Below are 20,031 nucleotides of genomic sequence, written 5' to 3' on the forward strand. Positions count from 1 at the left end.
CCGACCTTCAGCATTTTGGGGAGGGTCTGGGGTGGCTCGGGGTGCTCCAGCACCACAAGCCACAATGACGGGAGGGGGGGCAACCCCCCAACACCCAGCCCTCCCGGCTCCACCCCGCTGGAGCAAAACAAGATGGAAAATTAAACCCGAAGACAAGCACAGAAGGATATCAAACCAAACATTTATACAAAGTATTACTCATTTTGAAACCCACAGGGTCAACTTCAGTTAAAGAACGTGTTTAAACATTATTTTCACCATAGAGAAAGCAGTAAGGAGCGATGCCAGCAGCCAGCGGCCGGGGAGCCGTGCGCCTGCCCGGGCTCGGGACTTGCCGCGACTCCGCACAGCTCCAGTTGCGAGACTGTGGCTCCCGCAACCATCACCTGCATCGCAACTGGCCCAACTGGGCCGTCAAAGCAAGAGGGAGCGAAATCCAGGCGCTGTGGAGTTAGGGGGAATTGCGATTCTGCCTTTGGAGTGCAGTTCGTCCAGAATAAATGCCTGCTTGGCTTCATGGAGACATTCAGCTATTTTCATGTTTAGCTACTCTAGCAACACGAGAAATCAAGCATGTCCTGCTTATTTAAAATGGTTTTCTTGCACATATATTATAAATCACCAAGATTTTTAAAAATTTTTACTAACCGTATCTAAAGTGTGAATTTTATTCATTCATTTATTGTTTTGCCTAGGCTTATTCATACAAGTTTCTTCTCTAAACAATGCCTTATGAAATACTTTTTAGGTTTTTTTTCTGGTAGCCTAGAGGCAGGAAAAGAAACCCCAAGAAAATGTTAAAGCAAAATAGAAACCAGCAGTTAATTTAAGGCTAGCAGATTTGGTGTTAGGAATTAACTAATACACCTTCTTTTAAGAAAAACAGACATGCACCATAACTACTTTGTTGAACAAAACATCACGATCCACATCAGAAAAAAGAACGCCAAACCCATTTTCAAATCAAATTATAACTTACCCTGAAAGTTACCCACTCGCATGTTTTACCTACTACTTACTCTTAAGAAATACAGGGGAAAGGAACGCCCCTTTCCCTATTTTTCAGAATATACAGTATAAATATAGTAGGAGTCATGCCATAAAACTATATGCAAAAATTGCACACTATTATTGCATGCGTGTTGTGATACTACATGCCAATGAACATCAGCTCGCCGATTGTCCCGTCGTTCGTACTTACAGCGCAGCCACCGCTACCGAGGGGATGCTCCTGCCTCCCGGTGTGCCGGGGACCACAGAGTTTAGCACACATATGGCTGGTGGAGGGCCTGCTCTCCTGCCCACGCTGCCCTTGCCAGTAGCAGTTCGAGCTCTAAATGGTAGCTAGAAGTCCCGTCGGGTTATGTAAAGCGGTCCGAATTCATCTTTCGCAGTTTGGGTGGAAGGTTCCCTTCCATCCTGCCGCCGCCTGACAGCTTCTGCAGCTTGGGCGGCAGGTCGGCCACCGACTGGCTGATGGGATCCGACATCATCTTTGTGGTTTTAGACACCAGTTTCTCCTCCGAGTTCCCGGGAACCGAGCTGATCCGCTGGAGTTTCATGGGTAAATCCCCCATGCTGTAGGCCTTCTCTGAGGTGGTGGAACTCATCCTGAGGAGTTTTTTGGGGAAGTCTTCCCTCCCAGTTATTTTCTGCAGTTTTGAAGGTAGTTTTGTGCCAACTTCGTCAAGACCATCCAGGCACTCCACCGAGTTATTCCTTTCCTTGCTGTTGCTCACTGCGGGCGCTATCAAGGGAGAGGACATGAGCAGCATTTCCTCCTGCTCCTTCACGCTGTACGGCGGGGTGGGGACCTCAAACGTCGCGTGGAACTGGGAGTAATCGACTTTAAAGAACCCCTCTTCCAAGGAGATAACAGGGAAGAACCGATGACCCCAGAGCACCTCGTCCTCAGTATAGGATGTCCTGGCTTGGCACGTCATCCCTGCAACGAGCAAGGGAGAAAAACTTCCACGAGTTATGGACAATTGCGGATGCACATAAAGCTTGGGGGTTTTTGCACATTTCAATGAAACACATTTTATGTTTTAAAATGTATAAAAGAAAATGTATAAAAGAAAAGAATGCCTGCCATTTACATACAGTAGCTATTAAATTGTTACCCTCAAGGTGAAAGGAGCCAACAATAGAGGAAGGAGTGTAACTGAATAATTCGCATCTATTATTATGGACACTTTTGAAGGTGCTGGTGACATAGGGAAACACAGGGCTAACTGATACCCCTGGCAGTAAATTAGCAAGAGCTGCTAACTGCAATGTAAAGTTGGACTTGTCAGGATGCTAAAGTATTACTAAGTTATTCCGTATTTTCATCATACTGACAAATGCATACAAACCCAGACCCTATGCTTTATGCATCGTATGCACAAACCAAGCCCATATTAGTGGATTCCAACCCACCAGCGAGCAGTAGGTATGTCCTATGAAATACATTTACTCCTCTTCAAGGGCTTCACCAGCAATCTGCTCACAGATCCATTGCTGCCAGGCTGAGATCCAAGCTTCAATAAATTAGCAGGGGAGAAGAAATACGACTAAGAGGCACAACACTGCCCTTCCTCTTTCTCCACCGCCTCCCACCGTGGAGTAAAAGTCCTCCTCCCGAGCACCCAGACTTGGCCGTCCTGGTGACCCACCTGACCTTGGAAATCAGAGGGAAACAATGACCGTGGATTGCTGCAGGCTTCTAGAAAAAAAATCCTGCTGCTTCTTTTATAAATTTTTTTAAAATGGTATCTGTAGCAATCTGTAAATAGAATTACCCTGCCATTTTATCCTAGTATAGCAAACTGGAAATATGACATTTGGTTTTCAGGAAGCTAAATCTACCTCTGCAAACACATCCTCTGCTTAGCTGGCAAGAACACCTTTAAGTCAGAAGAAAATTAAAGGAAACTTTGGAAGGCACAAGAAAAACAGTGGGGCTGTAGCGAGGGGGAGCGGGGGATGGATATGCGCCTGGTAACATACAGCCAGAAAAATAAAATTTTATTACTCTTTCTGTTACTGCTAATGGAATCGAAGTTTTAGTTTCACATAGCGATTTCTACTGCTAATACGTCTGAATATATCACGAGACATAAATCTCAGTTTTCTGTTTTATCTCTTAGGAGAAAATTATGAACCCACGGGTTTTTTTGCACATACCGCTGCTCCCACTGCCCGTGATGGCACCTCACCTGAGCTCAGACACCTGCAGGAGCACACCCGGAGACCAAGCAATCCTACCCCCTTCCCACAGCCTCAGACAGGACACTGGTTTATACTTTATGGTGTATTTCCACTCAGTCACCATGTGTTTCAGTTCTGTTTACAAAGTGAAGTGGAAGCAATCACATACCTAATGGGTTTAGAAAAAAACATGCAATTTTTAGAAAAATGGTAATTAGAATGAGTACTTCTTCCATCTGTGTCCTTTAGTCTCCAGCCGTTCATTAGCCGTACCTTTGCCGCGAAAGCCCAGACCTTTCCCTCTCTGCTTCTTCAGACCTGACTTCCGAGGGAGACCTCATTAGCAAACGAACACGTCTAATAACACATGCAAATGGTGAGAGCCGTGTTTGGAATGGGGTCTACGGTGCCTGTGAAGCAGATGGCCGGTTAACTCCGGTGACCTACGCTTTAGATAACAAATTGCTTAAAATGCAAATCACTCTGTATAGAAAAGTTGATAATCGTCGACCTCACTGCGCCGCAGGCTTTGCTGAGGGGGGTAAGCCGCACCTCCGGCATCACCAAAGGGCTCCCGTGGGAACACCGCCATGGTGGCCACCACGGCCACAGCAACACTGCTCTGCAAAGAGCTGACTGTTGGGTGGAAATCCCTTGCACGGCTTTTTCTTTGCATTGGCAACACTACAAAAAAAAAAAAATTAAGCTTTATTGTGTGCTATCAAAATGCTGTGGGGAGTGTAATAAGGGGCGTGGGGGAAATACGTGGGTCAGCAACGCTGCCAGGGCACGGGGAAGGGGACCAGTGCACAGGACCGACCGGCACCTGCATCCGCATCCCCACCTGCATCCGCATCCCCATCTGCATCCGCACGAGTTCCCACAGCTGACGCTGCACGCCTGGGGCAATGCCAGGGCATGGGACCTGCCGGGTTAGGCTCTCCCATCCCTGCCAGCTGCTGGTCTGCAAGGCTATTTCTACATCCTGATCTATCATCCTGCCAGCTCCCAAACCTGCTGCTGCCTGTAGGCTTTCAAAGGAGGACTTTTATACTTGCTTCCTATCGAAAAATGTATCAGCTGAATCTCAGGAAAATCAGCATCACATTTTGTTCCATTGATGCAACCCTTTGTAAGCTCACTGGAGAGATAAATATTTGCAGGTGTATAATTTTTCTTTAAAATCAATTTGTCTTATTCACTAACAAACCCGAGGGTGCAAATTGTTTAATAGTCTCTCAGGATGAACAGCAGCAACTAATACACTCGTCATAATAGGGAATACCTGTCATGCTAAGCAGATGATGCTAAGAGGTGCTAACGTGCTCTGATGAGCCCTTGGACAAGAAATCAATTCTTAGGTTTTCTTCCAGCTCTGCCGTGTTTCCCAGCTCTTCCTTCCCTTTCTGTTTCTCAGCAAAGCCTCAGACTCGCAGCTATAAGCTCTGCAATGCCTTTCTGCTATTACACACTTCGAGCAGCCAGCTCACAACCACCCCGGCTGTAACCATCTCCTTTGTATTTTTCCAGCAATAACAACAGAGTTGCATAAGGCACTTGATGACCGGAGCCATTACCCACATCCTTGCGCAGAACAAGCATCAGCTCTTCGCAAGTGTCCTAACACACGGCCCATGCTCCCTCCTTGGGAGAGTTAAAGCTGACAACGTTGCTCTCCCCTTACTTGCACCACAATCTGCATCTTCAACAGGCTGCCTGGACAGCAAAGCACCAAACAGAGAATCAGCAGGTATTCCCATGTTTTCCCATAAAAAAAGCAGGAGCAGCTGGGTGCAACCCGCCACTGATAGCCCTTCTTGATAACTACCTCAGGATTATTTTCCATTAATTTATGCTCAGATAAATATAGGTCTTTTATTTTAATGCAGATGTAGTTTCTTTCTGGACCTTTAAAAAATAAGATGCATAAAGCAGCAGGAGGCTGGGAGCCATGCTGGGCCATGCTGAGGCACAGGGTCCGGCTGCTGATGAACACCTACCAGGGGACCGCACGCTGCGGTGGGCATGGGCTTGCGCCCAACGCGCTCTAACGGATCAGGCCATTAACGTCAGGCTAATAAGTTTTCCTCTCCTGTTGGTATGAAGGGCTTTTTGGGTTTTGTGCTTTTTTTTTTCCCCTGAGAAGTTATTCATCAGCAGGGTATGCCGCCAGCAGATCCTTCGATGCCTTCATCATGTTAATGGGCCTGTTAAAATTTTACCAAGTTGTCTATATTATTAATATTCATTTGCAGTATAAATTTTAAACTCCCGTTTGGAAGCAAACACGCTGTATGCAGTGCATATAATTAAAAAGCCATCCATTTGTCAAAGTAAAAGGTTTCGATGCGTTTTGTTCATCACTCCTAACACACGCTTCCATCACGAAGTGCTCTCCAGAGCTGTTAACGGCCGGTGATTGCAATGCACATTAGCAAAGCTCTGCCTGCATATAAATCGCAACAAGGCACCTGAAAAAGAGGTACCCTTACGCACATACTCCAGCATAAAACCCCAATCAAATGTCCAGTAAAACCCCTCTCTATTATTTCAAAAACAGAGGCTGCAAAACCATTGTTCACTAGGTCCAAGGGAAGAGATTTTCATCCAGAAGCACTGCTCCTAAGGGGGCAAGCAATGCTGCCTTGTCTGAATACCCCGTACTTTCACAAACCTCACTCCTGCGTATTTGGGACCATCTCTACCCAGATCACCTCTCGCTGTTTCCAGGAGTTGCATTCCTTCTGCGGAAACCAGGAGCTGACTCTGTTTTCAAAGTATTATGAATAATGAGCTTAAAGGAAGGCAAGGGGAAAGTTTTGGGACTCATCTCCTCACGGGCAGAGGCTGAAGTGGTGTTAGAGAGAGCTTTAGTATTAGACATTATTAGAAACATTGCTACTGATTAAATTCAGTCATTTACACCCACCCGCAGTGATCTGGCATCCCTCTGTAGAGGCCGGCACATAATGCCACAGTTCGTAACACAGGAAAATCCCAGCCATGCCTATCTAGGAAAATATTCCGTTAACTCCCTTGAATAATATACAGCGGAGCAGCTCTGGAGAATGAGCATGGGTTAAACTGATATATTTCTCTCCTCAAGTTTGATATGAAAGTATCTTTTTTTTTTTTTTTTAATAATCATGCCTTCTCCTTTCAGCATTCGCTCTATCTGAAGCAAGTGCTATCACTGGAGAAAAATGCATCTATCTGTCACATCATGAGTTATTAATTACAAGTTGTTATTTCTAATGAGGTAGAACTCTTGGTTTTAGAGCCCTAGCTGAGCTGAAAAAGTGGATGCAATTATCCCAGCCTCAGCCAAGCAGCAGACTATTTAAGCTTTTATTTTTTTCTCTGTCTCTGGCTAGGGCAGGTTTAGACTCGGTACCCCATTTCCAGGAAACACCAACAAGAAACAGGGTTGTGCGAACACTTAGACACGGCTGACCGGGACCGGAGCTCCCAGCATGCTCGCTCGGTAAGAACATAACACAGAGGAGGTTTGGTGCCACTGGGATGATGCTGGGGTCAGAATTCCCCGGCATCTGAAATCCTAATAATTCAGTTAACGATCCTGATAGCTTCTAGCTTTGCTACAGTACAAGGCCAGTTCCCAAGGAAGGTGAAGGTATCTCAAAGGACAACGGCTGCTGCCACCAACCCCACCCAAAATCCAGCATCATCTCGCATCACCCGAAGTCCTGTCCCACGTATGTTGGCCACAACATCCCCATTGCTGGCTTTGGGTTGCGATGGGCACTGCATACCCCGCTGAAGTTACTGGACACAGGTGGATGTGGACAACCTGTCCTTCATCCCCATGCTGGGCTCTGTAAGCCTGAGCTCAGTTACAGTCATTACTGTGATTAATGCTGGCTTTAGACAATTAGATGTGTCCTAAAGTACCCAGGTACACAGTCCCTCCTGAAGCGACCAGAGAATGGTGAAAATACAAAGCATCCTACCGCTGTGACTCACTGTCAGCACAGCTGAGAGCTGCCTCCCCGAATTAATAAGGGGGCAGATGGAGGACAAAAAAAAATCTGTAAATAAGTGCTTTGACTAATTCAATCCTATAATAACCCTCAAATTATTTCTAAATTTCTAAAGTACCCAGATGGAGCTGGCTGCATTCAGGCAATTTCTAGAACTCGTAATATATTGCCTTGCACAGGCGTGCTGTTATTTATAGCACCCTCTTATATTTTATTACAGAAGTTGGCTGATAGTTGACAAATCATAGATCACTAATAAGCTTTTAACAGCCCCTCCCCAAAGTCTTCAGAAGCAATTTAGGCATACAAAGGTTATATGGCTCTTTTCTCCTTCCAAGGTAATGCCAGAAATTTCACCTTAAATCTTTTTGTGTTTCTGGGCTGCAATTTGCTGGCCAAGGGCTGGGCACAGGGACGCCAGGAGGTGTCCTTCTTAACATGGAAATATTAATCTTAACCAGTTCGGGAGAGAGTTCATTATTTTGGCATTATGATGACTCAATAGCGCATCATCCCGAAGGCATCAAAAAGGGCATCTTGGCATCCCACCCTCCAGGACTGGAGCAAAGAGAAATCTTCCAGCAGAAGTTACTGGCAAAAATGCACAAATATGCTGACATTTTGTCAGATTTTTTCCTTTTTTCTTATTAAGATCTAGGGCCCTGCATGTTAAAATGCCTGGACCTGAGCTGGGTCCAAGATGCTACCTGTGCAGCCAGGTGGCTCTTCCCTTCACATGTTTCTCTGTGCATTTTGGGGGGTGTTTACCTCCCTTAAACCTACACTTTATCTGTAAAGCCTCAAAAATATGTGTTAAAAATTAATCAGCCAGCAATGTTAAATCAATTACTAAGAATTAAGCTCATTCACAACTGCAATCTAAGGCCCATGAAGGCAAGAGTAAAGCTTGATGTGAGAACTGATATAAAAATATACCACACTTAATCCTGCACTCTTGCAGGAATAAGGGAAGATACACTGCTGTAGAAAAAAGGAGTCGCATGATTTCCACAGCAATCTTTCCTCTTCCAGGACTGTGGAGAAAATACGGGAAGAGAAGCTGGTTTTGTCACATTTAGCTAAGTAACAGCGTGATATCCTGATGTTAACATCTGGCCCCTGCACCACCCTGTATCTGAAATGCCATTAGTTGTCTGAGTTCTGCGATAAGCCAGAAAATGGGTGCCCGAAATCGGAGGTCAGAACCAATACTTGAAGTGAAGGATGCTCTCAAGCTTTTCCTCTCAACGTTCATTGCCAGATTATTTTTTAATGTAAGTTAAAATGACAAGCTGTACCATGCACGGCTGAGAAATGTACAGCCTGATGGAAGGGTTTCTAAGCAGACAGAAAGTGTGGTGTCTAAACTCTAACACTTCCCATCTATTTGGAAAGAACACCTATTTTTAGCATTAACATTTTCCCATCATAATTTCAGGGGGTATTTTTTTATTAAACTGATGATAGTTTGAAGTGCAATAAAACTTTGTGTCAGTTTGTGGTTGCCAGCCTCTGCCACTGTCTGCTGTCAATGTCTGCTTTAATGTACTGGTATCTTTGGAGCCTGATTTTCTTTAGCAGAAGGGAGATGGGCAGCCACCTCGCCATCTATGCATTTAATGCTTCTGATTACTTTTAAAGCAATGTTTCGATAAAAACCCCTTTTTGTTAAAGAGAAAAAAAATATGGCATTTCCTGAAATGCAAGAGACAAAAAGAGTCTTAAAGGTAACAACTGTAAAAAGGTGCTCTGTGAATTCATGAAAATTCAAGTGTGTGAATTCCAAGCCCTGCCTGAGGCTGCTGGGGGATGTTGCGGGATGCAGGCAGTGACCGAGGAGCGGTTCAGCAGACGCGGGATTAGGGAAAGGCACGGAACACAACCTGCTCACCCTGCCCCTGCCAGCACTAGGCAAGGACGTTGCCTGTCGCCTTCACGGCCACAGCCCGCTCCGAAGCCAGCAGTGGGAATGCCACAGAGCCAGAGGAGAGAAGTGAGAGGGGGATGACGGCACTGGTGAGAAGAAGAAAATAGTTCGGATTTTGGTAATTGTGGATAATCTGAGTTCGTTCTTTCTGTAACGAGTGAACAGATACACTGCCTGTTTTGTTCTTTAAGCTAATCTCTGGTTTCTTACATCACGACACAAATAGGTCCTGGGATGAGATACAAAGCAAAGCAGTGGCCCTATGGATCAGCTCCACAAGAGCCGCGTCCCTTTTTCATAGCAGAAAGAAAAAGTGGGAAAAAACCATAGAGAGCCTGCCGTTGCCCACAAGCTTGTGGTACCAGTGCAGAAGACGGCGGAGTGGAGGTCCACACGTGTCCCCAGGCACCCACTCAACACACACAGAGCTGGGACAGACTGCGGGTGATGGGTAATTCAGGGTGTCTGACATACAACGGGACAGGGTCCAGTGGCCAACTCCTCAAGCGAGAGCACTGTTTCTCTTGAAATTTCAACCTGCAGCAGGCCTTTCTAGAACACTTAATGCTTAATCACCATATATTCCTGAGATCTAGAAATTGCCCCAACAAGAGGAGGTCACAGATTAAACAAATTAAGCGTGTATGCAAAAGGGAACCAAGGGAGCAGAGCAAGCCAGGGAACGCAATGCACGCATTTATGCAAGAGTCAGACATCAGTCTTATGCTAAACATTTTAATTTCTCATCGCACTGAATAGCAAACCCAGGCTTCTGCTCTGCTACTCAATTTAGACACGTTGTTTATGCTCTGGCACTATAAATACCTCCTGGTTTATTCAGACTGTGCTGTTCTCCCAGGAGCTATCTTGACACTTAAAAAATAGCGGTGACAGCCAAGGTATTTTTCTTATCAGCCGGTCCTCTTCTTAGGGCAATTTTTAATCACTCATACACACATAGTTTTCTGACATCTTGCAGACAGCTCATCTTGATGCTTACCAGGACCACAGCTACCCTTCATTAGCATGTATTATAGCAGGTTTCGAAAATGTCATAAAACCCGCACGTAAAAGCAAGGCACCACCGCACATATTAATACTGTTCCCATGTAAAGGAATGCAACAGGCTATTGTCAGGTAAGCTAACCTCCCCTCTCTTGTATTAGCCCCTTACCCAAAAAAAGGGGAAAAAATAAAAGCACTGCAGTCTTCAGTGCTGCCCTTCTGCGCTCAGCCCGTAGATGTTTGCAGCAGTATTTTCCATTCTTTTGAAAAAACAGGGCCAGAATCTCAGTTATCTGAACAAAACTGTCTAATGCACATTTAATGCAGTGACAGAAATTTATACTATCTGAAATCTGGCCTGATATTTTTCTTATGACCCAAACCCCCATATTATTCTGAAAGACTCTGATCTGCTCCCTTCTACCTACGTGCAGGAGTGCGTCAGGGCTGATTTCAGCCCCTTCAGCTCCTTTCTTTGAGCAGATTTTTTTTCCAGAGCCATCTGCCACATTCCCATTTTTGCATTATTTCCCTCCTACTGGGATGTTATTGAATAAGCAGCCGCACCGCCAAAATGGAAGTATTTAATTCTCTGCTCTATGCCGCTCTCCGCTAGGATGCATCAGGAGCGCTGCCGGCATCGGGCAGGGGCGGGAAGAAGGGGCAGGAGGAAAGGGATAGAGGGAGGAAAGGAGGATGGTAATGGGGAGAGGCAACACACCCATTCTTACTGGACGAGGGTATTTACAGGATGCACATACACAGAGGTAGCAATACTTACAAAGTAGTACTCTGACAGAAAATAGAGATGCCCATCCATCCCCTGACAAAGTGCAGCAGATGCTCTCCAGAGCTCCCCTCCAGCCTCAAGTATTCTGTAATTTTTAGTGATAACACAGTCCTATGATAACTTTCCTCATGCTAATAGCTGATAATATTTTCAAAACCTTGGAGCAGACAGAAGGTTCACTGCTGGCAGCAAAGTACACTAAAGCCCTCCCGCTTTGGGGACACAGCGGCCAGTGGCAGTGCTGGGGAAGGTCGGGATGCCCTTGTCCACCTCCTCAGCCCCAGCCCAGGCACCACACACCGCATAAACAACTGACATTCTGCATGGCTGCGGACACGTTGCAACTGGCAAGGGGACATCTTGGAAAATAAGGAGGTGATTGGTGACAGCCAACATGGCTTCACTAAGGGAAAATCATCCCTGACAAATTTGGTGGCCTTCTACAATGGGGTTACAGTGTTGGTGGGTAAGGGAAGAGGAACGGACATCATCTACCTGGACTTGTGCAAAGCATTTGACCCTGTCCTGCACGACATCCTTGTCTCTAAATTGGAGAGACATGGATTTGACGGGTGGACCACTTGGTGGATAAGGAATTGGCTGGATGGTCGCACTCAGAGTTGCAGTCAAAGGCTCAAGGTCTGAGTAGAGACCAGTGACGAGTGGCGTTCCTCAGGGGTCGGTATTGAGACCGGCACTGATTAACATCTTTGTCGGCGACATGGACAGTCAGATCAAGTGCAACCTCAGCAAGTTTGCTGACAACACCAAGCTGTGTGGTGCGGTTGACACGCTGGAGGGAAAGGATGCCACCCAGAGAGACCTTGACAGGCTGGAGAGGTGGGCCCGTGCAAACCTCATGAAGGTCAACAAGGCCAAGTGCAAGGTCCTGCACATGGGTCAGGACAATCCCAAGCACAAATACAGGCTGTGTGGAGAATGGAGCAAGAGCAGCCCTGAAGAGGAGGACTTGGGGCTGTTGGTTGATGAGAACCTCAGCATGACCTGGCAATGTGCACCTGCAGCCCAGAAAGCCGACCATATCCTCGGCTGCATCAAAAGCAGCATGACCAGCAGGTCGAGGGAGGGGATTCTGTCCCTCTACTCACTCTGATGAGACCCCACCTCCAGTACAGCGTTCAGCTCTGGGGTCCTCAGCACAGGAAAGACATGGACCTGCTGGAGTGGGTCCAGAGGAGGGACACAAACATCATCAGAGGGCTGGAGCACCTCTCCCATGAAGACAGGCTGAGAGAGTTGGGGTTGTTCAGCCTGGAGAAGAGAAGGCTCCAGGGAGACCCTATAGCAGCCTGCCAGTACCTAAAGGGGGCCTACAGGAAAGCTGGAGAGGGACTTTCTACAAGGGCATGTAGTGAGACAACAAGGGGTAACGGTTTTAAACTGAAAGAGGGTAGATTTAGATTAGATATTAGGAAAAAAATCTTCACTGTGAGAGTGGTGAGGCACTGGAACAAGTTGCCCGGAGAGGCTGTGGGTGCCCCATCCCTGGCAGTGTTCAAGGCCAGGTTGGATGGGGCTTTGAGCAACCTGGTCTAGTGGAAGGTGTCCCTGCCCATGGCAGGGGGGGTGGGAATAGAGGATCTTTAAGGTCCTTTCCAACCCAAACCATTCTATGATACTCTATGATATGATTCTATCTTCAATAATCCAGTAACTCTTTCCAGCTCTGGGCTCCCCAAATTATTGTAAAGTAAAAGTGGTTTTTTTTAACATTAGTCTATGCATAACCCCTGTCACAGGAGAAATAATTTCTAAAAATAAAAACGAACACTTACCATAAAACACACATTTCAACATAATGCGATGCTGGAACTTCCCCACCGTGATGACCATTTTCTTTGGCCGTAAGGAAAGGCAGTCTTCTCTGGGACCTCCCTCAGACCCCAGCTCCCGTGGTGGTGGTGGCAGCAGCACCGTGCCGGGTCCCACATGGCAAAGTCCTGTCGTCACCAGGCTCAGGGCTGATGTGCCGCGGGGCGGTGGGGGAAGACTCGCGGCAAGCACCGGCTGCTGCGGCTGCGGCCACGACCACGGGCATGCCAGAGGACAGGAATGAAACTACCACTCTTCTTTTGTTATTTCATGCCTGCTCCATCAATAGCAAGCTTTAATCTTAAAAGCAAGAAGTTCTCAATTATCCTGCATTAATATCAGAATAACTTTCTTCCCTTGTTTAGTATCAGAAGTGATTTCCCTTAACCTTGAAGCTGCCTGAATCACCTCCTTTCCTCAACAGCTTACTGAAAAGCCCAGTGTAGCTGCCTCTCTGCTGGATTTCCTTTCGAATTGCAACTACAGTTCTTCAGTCAGAATTAAAAAGCTGGGTTCTGCGATTTATGGAGTTTTGGCTCCAAAGTGCAGCCAAAAATGCAGTGTTTTTATTTGTAGCACAATGTAACCGTCCATTGGGGATGCTGGGGAAGAGACACGGGAAGGACAGACTGTTTTGTTAAATCAGAAGAAAATTTTTTGTGGTCAGAGGATGCCTCAGGAACATATGGCTAAAGTGAAACCTGAGAGAAGTCTGCCAATCAGTCCGTTAGAAAAGGAAAAAAAAAAAAAAAAGACAGTTAAAATAAATTATCCTCTTCGAATGAGAACATTTTAATTACAAGGCAAGAAACACAAACCCAAACCCCAACCCTTGCCTTTGAATACACAATTTCTTCAGCAGCCCTATGCTTCTCCAAACACCCACCCAGCCATATGCCGCTGAGCACCAAAATAGAGCACTTTAATCTTCAGGGCTTTGGCAGGCCTAAAAAATATCTGAAGAAGTATTTTGCGTTAGAGACTGCCTTCCTGGGATGGAAAAACTATTTCTCTTCATATTGAAAAGTACCGTTCGCTGGTGCTATACAATACGGCCACATAGTTGGTGCTTTTTTGGGGGCTCCAAGTTACATGGATGTCTCCTGACCACTGCCTGCAGCGAGAGGAGGGAGCATGGCAGCGGCAGGTGACCCGCTGCAGCACCGGCTCTTCCTTCACAGCTTCCCTGCCTGCATCCACGATACGGGAAAAGGCTCTCAGGGGATGGCTGGGAGACTTATTTAAATATACCATAAACCTGGCAGCCAATTTCCAAGCTGAAAATAATGTGCCATTTGGTATGAACTATATCAATAGAAGGATGAAATACAACACAGAGCTGTGTTTGGAAATAAACTTTCCTTATTTAGCATTGTTGGTCTAACATATGTATTAATTTGTTGAATATCTTTGCAACACTAAACATTTAGAGGCAATCAATTCATCCCCAGAACTGCTTCAAACAGACCTGCTCCCGTATGGTGCGACTTCTGCTCCTGACCTGCAACCCCAGCTGGCCTGTGGCCGCTTAACACAGAAAATTCAACGTGAGACACCCCATACAGACCACAAGCCTCCCGTGAAAGATGGAAAATCTCATTTACCATCTTCTCTTGGTGTACTAGGATTTAAAAATTATGGCAATCACCGACTGCCCCAGCATTCAGACATACCCCAGAGGTATCTCATGGCTAGAACCAGGGGTGATGGAGGTCCTCAGCTGCTGGAAACCAGGGGATGGCCCCCAAATAGAGGGGAGATGCAGGACAAATGACCTCCTGCTTTGGGACAGGGGCTGCCTACAGCAAACCCACAGCAAATACCTCGAGAAGGGGACTGCCTAATGCCAGCAACCCTAACAACCCTAAACCACTGACTTCTGTTTTGAGGGACTCTTCTGTCCCTTTCTGCTACAGACAACTTCTGATGCTGTGTTTAAACCAGCTATTCTAGCTACAGCTCTTTCACCTGCATCTAAGAGTGCATGTCTTGCACTTGAAACATTCGCAGATCCCAGCTCCATCACCAGCATCTCCCGGCCTGGTACAGCTTCTGTCATGTATTTAGAATTAATGCGCAGTCCTTAACTCAAGATCCCTTGAACTAAACATAGCATTTCCCGCACAGTCTTCGGTTTTAGCTGACAAACATTTCTTGCAAACACGTCAGGCGCACAGAATTTCCTAGGGAAGAGATGCATCAATTTTGTCAGTGCTGGGGGAAATGAGTATCAGGCTGGACTTGACAATCTCTGAGCTGTAGAAGTCTCTTCAGGAAACCAGACACCTTGCTGCACCACATGTAAATTTACCTTATATATATATATTTTTAGAAAGCAAGTTATGCCCTTTGGCACAGCACTGCATGCCCCTTGGGAGGAGAGTGGCCTCACAGGTTGCTAAAGGGACCTGAGTGCCAGCATCAATTATCTGTACTTTTTTTTAAAGTCAAGAATTACACTTAAATTACAGCAAAGCCGTGAGAGCAATAGTATTTGTACAGCTTTTCAGAAGCGATATGCAAGAAGAGCATATGTGCAAAAGCTGGGAGAAATGGGATGCTTTGCCTGGAGAAGCCAACGCCCAGCCAGGTGCCCACCCAAAATATGCAGTTTTAAATAGTGCTCTTAGTCCCAGCAGCTCCCACAGAAAATAAACACAGCTGCATGAAGACGAGTGGAAAACCAGGCAGTATATCTTTGCAAATACACAGTCATTCATTAGGCTTCATTTCCTGAGAACAGTTTCAGGTTTTCATGAAAATTGTATATGTATATATGTCCAGAAATGCCTCTGAGGGTTTCAAAATAATCGAGAACTTTAGCAAGGAGAACACCTTTAAAACCAGGATTTTCTCATCTTTATGCAGTAATTTGTTGATGGTATTGCAGGTAGTTCCTGGAATATGTATTAGCGTATCCATCTAGCCCAACATCTATTTACATTTTGAGAGGTAATGAACATTCATTCCAGGTTTCTCTCCCTCCCTGGCGTGTTGTACATGCTTCACCACAGGCTCAGTACAAGCTTAAACAAATCTGCTGTGCTCCCTTTGATCAGAACATTTAACTTTTTGGTTTAAGTCAGATGCTACATGTCTCAGCTGTTAGCAAGGAGGCAAAACAATGCTCTTACTTGTACTTTCTGTGCAAAAAGCTCTACCTAGATGTGAGTCCCAAATATCACCGCACACCACTGCTTGCCTCTGTTATCGGCTGTGCAGGCTGCTCAGCCTGACCAGTTGGGAATGCTGCTAAAATATAAAGTTGAAATGGCAATATTTTTTCAGTATGTTTTTTAGCATTAATTAACAGGAATGCAATTGCTTTAATTTTCCTAAGAGCCACAACTGAGCCCCAGGCACCCGGTGGGACATAACTGGGTTTTGTTCTTCCCGTCTGAGCAGTCCCTGGCCATAAAGAACAGTGAAATAAGTTGCCCATTACGTTGAGTTTTCAGCCTTTGAAGATGGGGCTCGCTTAGCAGAACACCACCACGCTGGTCCCTGTCTGAGGACAGCCTCTAAGCCCTGGCCTGGTGACTGACTGATGGTTATCTTTAAGGCAGAGAAGATGGAAAATAAAAGATGCTTTTCTTGGAAAAAACATGGGACTAGTTCACTTCCCCCTTACACCTTAGAAGAAAGCAGGCAAAGCTTCGTAGCGACCATCACATGGATGCTGGCTATATGAAGCCACGCACCATGCTTTCTTAATAACAAAACCAATTTTAAAACGGACCGAGCACAGAAAGATTCACGCTCTCTTGTCTCTGATGCCTGCGGTGCAGCTTCGGCAGCCGCAGGTGAAGAGCTGGGTCCATGTCTCAATGGTACATGTAAAGAAGATGGAAAGAAGCCTTACCGCTTGTAACCAATAAACGTTGGGTCTTCACACAAATTGGAGATGTGAAAATCAACCTGCCCAACCTAAGGTCTCCCCTTCCTGTGCAGTGAGCAGAGCATCTCAGCATTACCTCCCCAACCTACCAAGCTCTCACTCTAACTTAGGCTTCCCTCCGGACAAACTTCTAAAAAAGCATCTTCATGCATTCAGTAATTTTCTGTTGGTTTTTTTCCTCTTGGTAATATATTTGACTGATCTCTACAGATTATACAGGTGCATTCATATCACCAGGTGCACTTCAGAGCTCACTTCAGAGCTGTTCCTTCATTTGCAGCATCATCAAACCTCTCCCGTATTAAAATAAAAATCAAAATCCCAAAATAAAACAGACCAACATTTCCTGATGCAAAGGCAGGAAAGGCAGATAAGGCTCAGAGTTATTGAATGCTGTCTTCTTCATATAGCCCCATCTTCCATTATGGTTGATATACAAAGCATCAAGAAGATAATACAGCAGAAAATAATTTCCTGCGGCGTGCACAGGAGTGAGACTATTACAGCACTCAGCGAAGGTTAATTAGTGACTATATATATTGCAATGTGATGTCATGCAGCATACTTGTTATTTCCATGAGCACCCCAGGAGAATAAATAAGCCACAACCCAAAGCTGTACTGTACAAATAACCATATGCCTATGAGGAGTTTCTAATTTTATATACAAACCCTCTTCCTTACATGTGAATTGCACTGATACTAAGTCTCACCAGGCTAGTTTAAAATCCTGTAAGCCTGGGCCCTTTTTGACATTTGGGGAAAATTGTGACTTTTCTTTCTGAAAATTTCCAAAGCAAGTCAGTATTTTTGACATTTCCCCATGAATTTTGTATGGCATTCTTTTTCACTTCCAATCCTAAATGTCAGTGTACTGCTTTTCTTCCAGAAAAAGACCTGTTGGGCTGCAGAGGTGCCTCTGCACCTTCATATAGGCTGAGGCCGAAGGAGTTAACAAGAAGTGCTTTGAGCTGTTTTGATCGCAATCACCACGAAAGACCTGTTCAAACTCAAGAGCAGCGTTCACCAGTTTCCATCACTTGTTCAGCTTTAGGTTAAATACGAAAAATAAAATAAATCCAGGAAAGTATTGAGAAAGCCTTTGATAACATCTAGCAAGTATTTCACAGCAAAATAGTTTTCCCAGTTCAAAGATTTGCTAAATACTTCCCAAACTATACTGCTGGAACTGGTCAAATCCTCGGGGCTGGGCACCTGCCACGCCACCACAGGAAGCCGGCACGTTGGCTTTGCCCACGGCTGCAGGAGAGACCTGCGTGGGCAAGGGTGAGATGGAGGAGGAGGGCAAGAGAGATGGAGAAGGAGGAGGAGGAAGAGGAGGAGAGGCTGCGAGAAAGTACTCAGCTCACCAACAAGTACTCTGAAAAAACATCACCACTGCGAAGCACCCCACAGCAAAGTACTCCTCCTTCACCCCCCACCCCAATTTCTCCCTTTCGTGACACCGCTGCATGTGGAAATTCAACGCAGCAAGCACAAACGCCACCAGGACTGTATGAATTACCATTCTTCGCTATAGAAAAGTCATTTAAAGGTGTTGTAGTTTTTTTCTGTTGAGAAATGCAGATTTTTAACCCACTGATGGACACAGCTCTTTGTGCCAAATTATAAACGCGCTACTTCCATGTCCAAGCAGGGCCCCACACCCTTGTGCCAGCACTGTGGCACCTGGTCTTTTCCCCCTTTCCACAGCACTGTTGAGTATTTCTAGCTGCTGCAGTCTTTCATCAGAGCCCGTTTGATAGGGGCAGTTTTATGGGGCGTTGACTAGCCCCCCAGACATTGCTTTTCAATGCAACAGCAGAAACGCTACGCAGAAATGAGTTAGATTTCCAACAGAGACATTACAAAAAAAGGATGATGTAAATGTTCTGAATTCTTGGGCAAAAAAGGGTGACTTACAACAAAACCGAAGCCTCTCTTTTCTTCCATGTGCTGGAACCAGTGAAGATGGGCACTCCACTTCATTTTTGAAGGTCAGGGACCTGCTGCTGAGATCTTTACAGCTCATTCCCCTTACACAGCCTGCCAAGCGGTGCCTGTGCTCCCTGCATGCACAGGAGCAAGGCACAGGGGCCAGCACTTATCTCCTTTATGTACCAGGGAAAGGGACACAGCACTTCTACGGCAAAATTCAGTGATTTTCGTAAAAAACAAGATGAGAAAGAAATTAATAAAAACATGCAATAAATACACCATTTATCAGAGTAATTTAAAGCAAAGGGAACCAAGAAAAACGTTGCTGCTTGCTAGCCTGGCATCATGCACATATAAAACTGCAACTGCCCTTTTGGTTAAATGCCAAAGCCAGGAAACACAGCATTAGCCTCAGACTAGAAAAGCTGATTTTATAATCCCAGACTGACTTACAGTAAGAACATTTTTCTAGTGATATGCTTAGTTCGAAAGGTGTCGGGAGGAGGGAAGGAAAGACTGCGATGCACACACATCCCCAAGGCCAGCTGCTTCCAACCTGGCACCGCACTTGGAGGACTAATCAAGATTTCACTTCAGGAAAAGATAAATCCGTGTTTACCTATATGTTAGGGTTTATGCTTGGAAGCCGGAGGCTGAAGTGGAAAAAACCTCTCTCCAAATAAACACTGTGAATAATTTTGTCCTTGACACAATTCCCCCCAAGCCCCTCCAAGGACAAACAATCCATTGCCATGCAGGTGGACTGCTATAGTGGCTGAGGTGTAGCCATTAGCAGATCAATTTACTTGTTTATAAAGTCCAATTTGCAGCTATATTATTGTTAGGAATATGTAACTTTCCAGGTTTAATAGAAAAAACACATTTTAACAAATAATCAGTGTCCTGACAGGTAATGAAGCAAGGGGTATTTGCATATCCTATTCCCATTTTTCACCACTTCCTCTTTCTTACTGTATTTTTTTCCTGTATTAAGAGAGTTATGTACAGCAACTTTCAAAACACAAATTATAGCCAATAGAGGAAAGAAGCGTATTATTTCCCAGGACAAATACACAGACTGACACGCTCCCTGGTAATTCCTGAAGACAAACCTTCCTGTAGTCAATCTCAGGGGGTCTTTAATGAACACAAGGAAGCAAGAGGGGCTTGGGGAAGAAGGAGGGGAGTTTGAAGAGCCTGAGGACGACGACTGCATCCATATTCCTCTTACCATCACTCCTCGCTGTAGTACCGCCAGTGGCAGCAGTAGGACGGCGCACGGCCGGATCCTTCTCGCCAGCCCACAGTACTACCCAGGCTACTGGTCGTCGCTGGGTGCAGCAAGCATGTCCCTCCCGCGCTGCCCTGGGAAAGGGGCGCGTGGCCAGTCCACCCTTCAGACCCAAAACCGCTCCAGCAGCCGCCACTTTGGCCCAGACTGACTGTTT

The 20,031-nt window shown here is 45.7% G+C and overlaps 1 protein-coding gene across 1 annotated transcript in view; it reads right to left on the reverse strand.

Moving 5' to 3' along the window:
• Window positions 1–1,358: 1,358 nt before the first annotated feature.
• KCNJ3 (potassium inwardly-rectifying channel, subfamily J, member 3) overlaps window positions 1,359–20,031 on the reverse strand; it is a 54,792-nt gene continuing 36,119 nt past the window's right edge. The window contains exon 3 of the mRNA XM_010563056.1: window positions 1,359–1,945. Coding sequence (XP_010561358.1) covers window positions 1,362–1,945 — 584 coding nt within the window. The 3' untranslated portion in view covers window positions 1,359–1,361. The remainder of the gene's footprint in view (window positions 1,946–20,031) is intronic.

Source organism: Haliaeetus leucocephalus, unplaced genomic scaffold (assembly GCF_000737465.1).
Source record: "Haliaeetus leucocephalus isolate CR32 unplaced genomic scaffold, Haliaeetus_leucocephalus-4.0 Scaffold163, whole genome shotgun sequence".
NCBI classification, from domain to species: Eukaryota; Metazoa; Chordata; class Aves; order Accipitriformes; family Accipitridae; genus Haliaeetus; species Haliaeetus leucocephalus.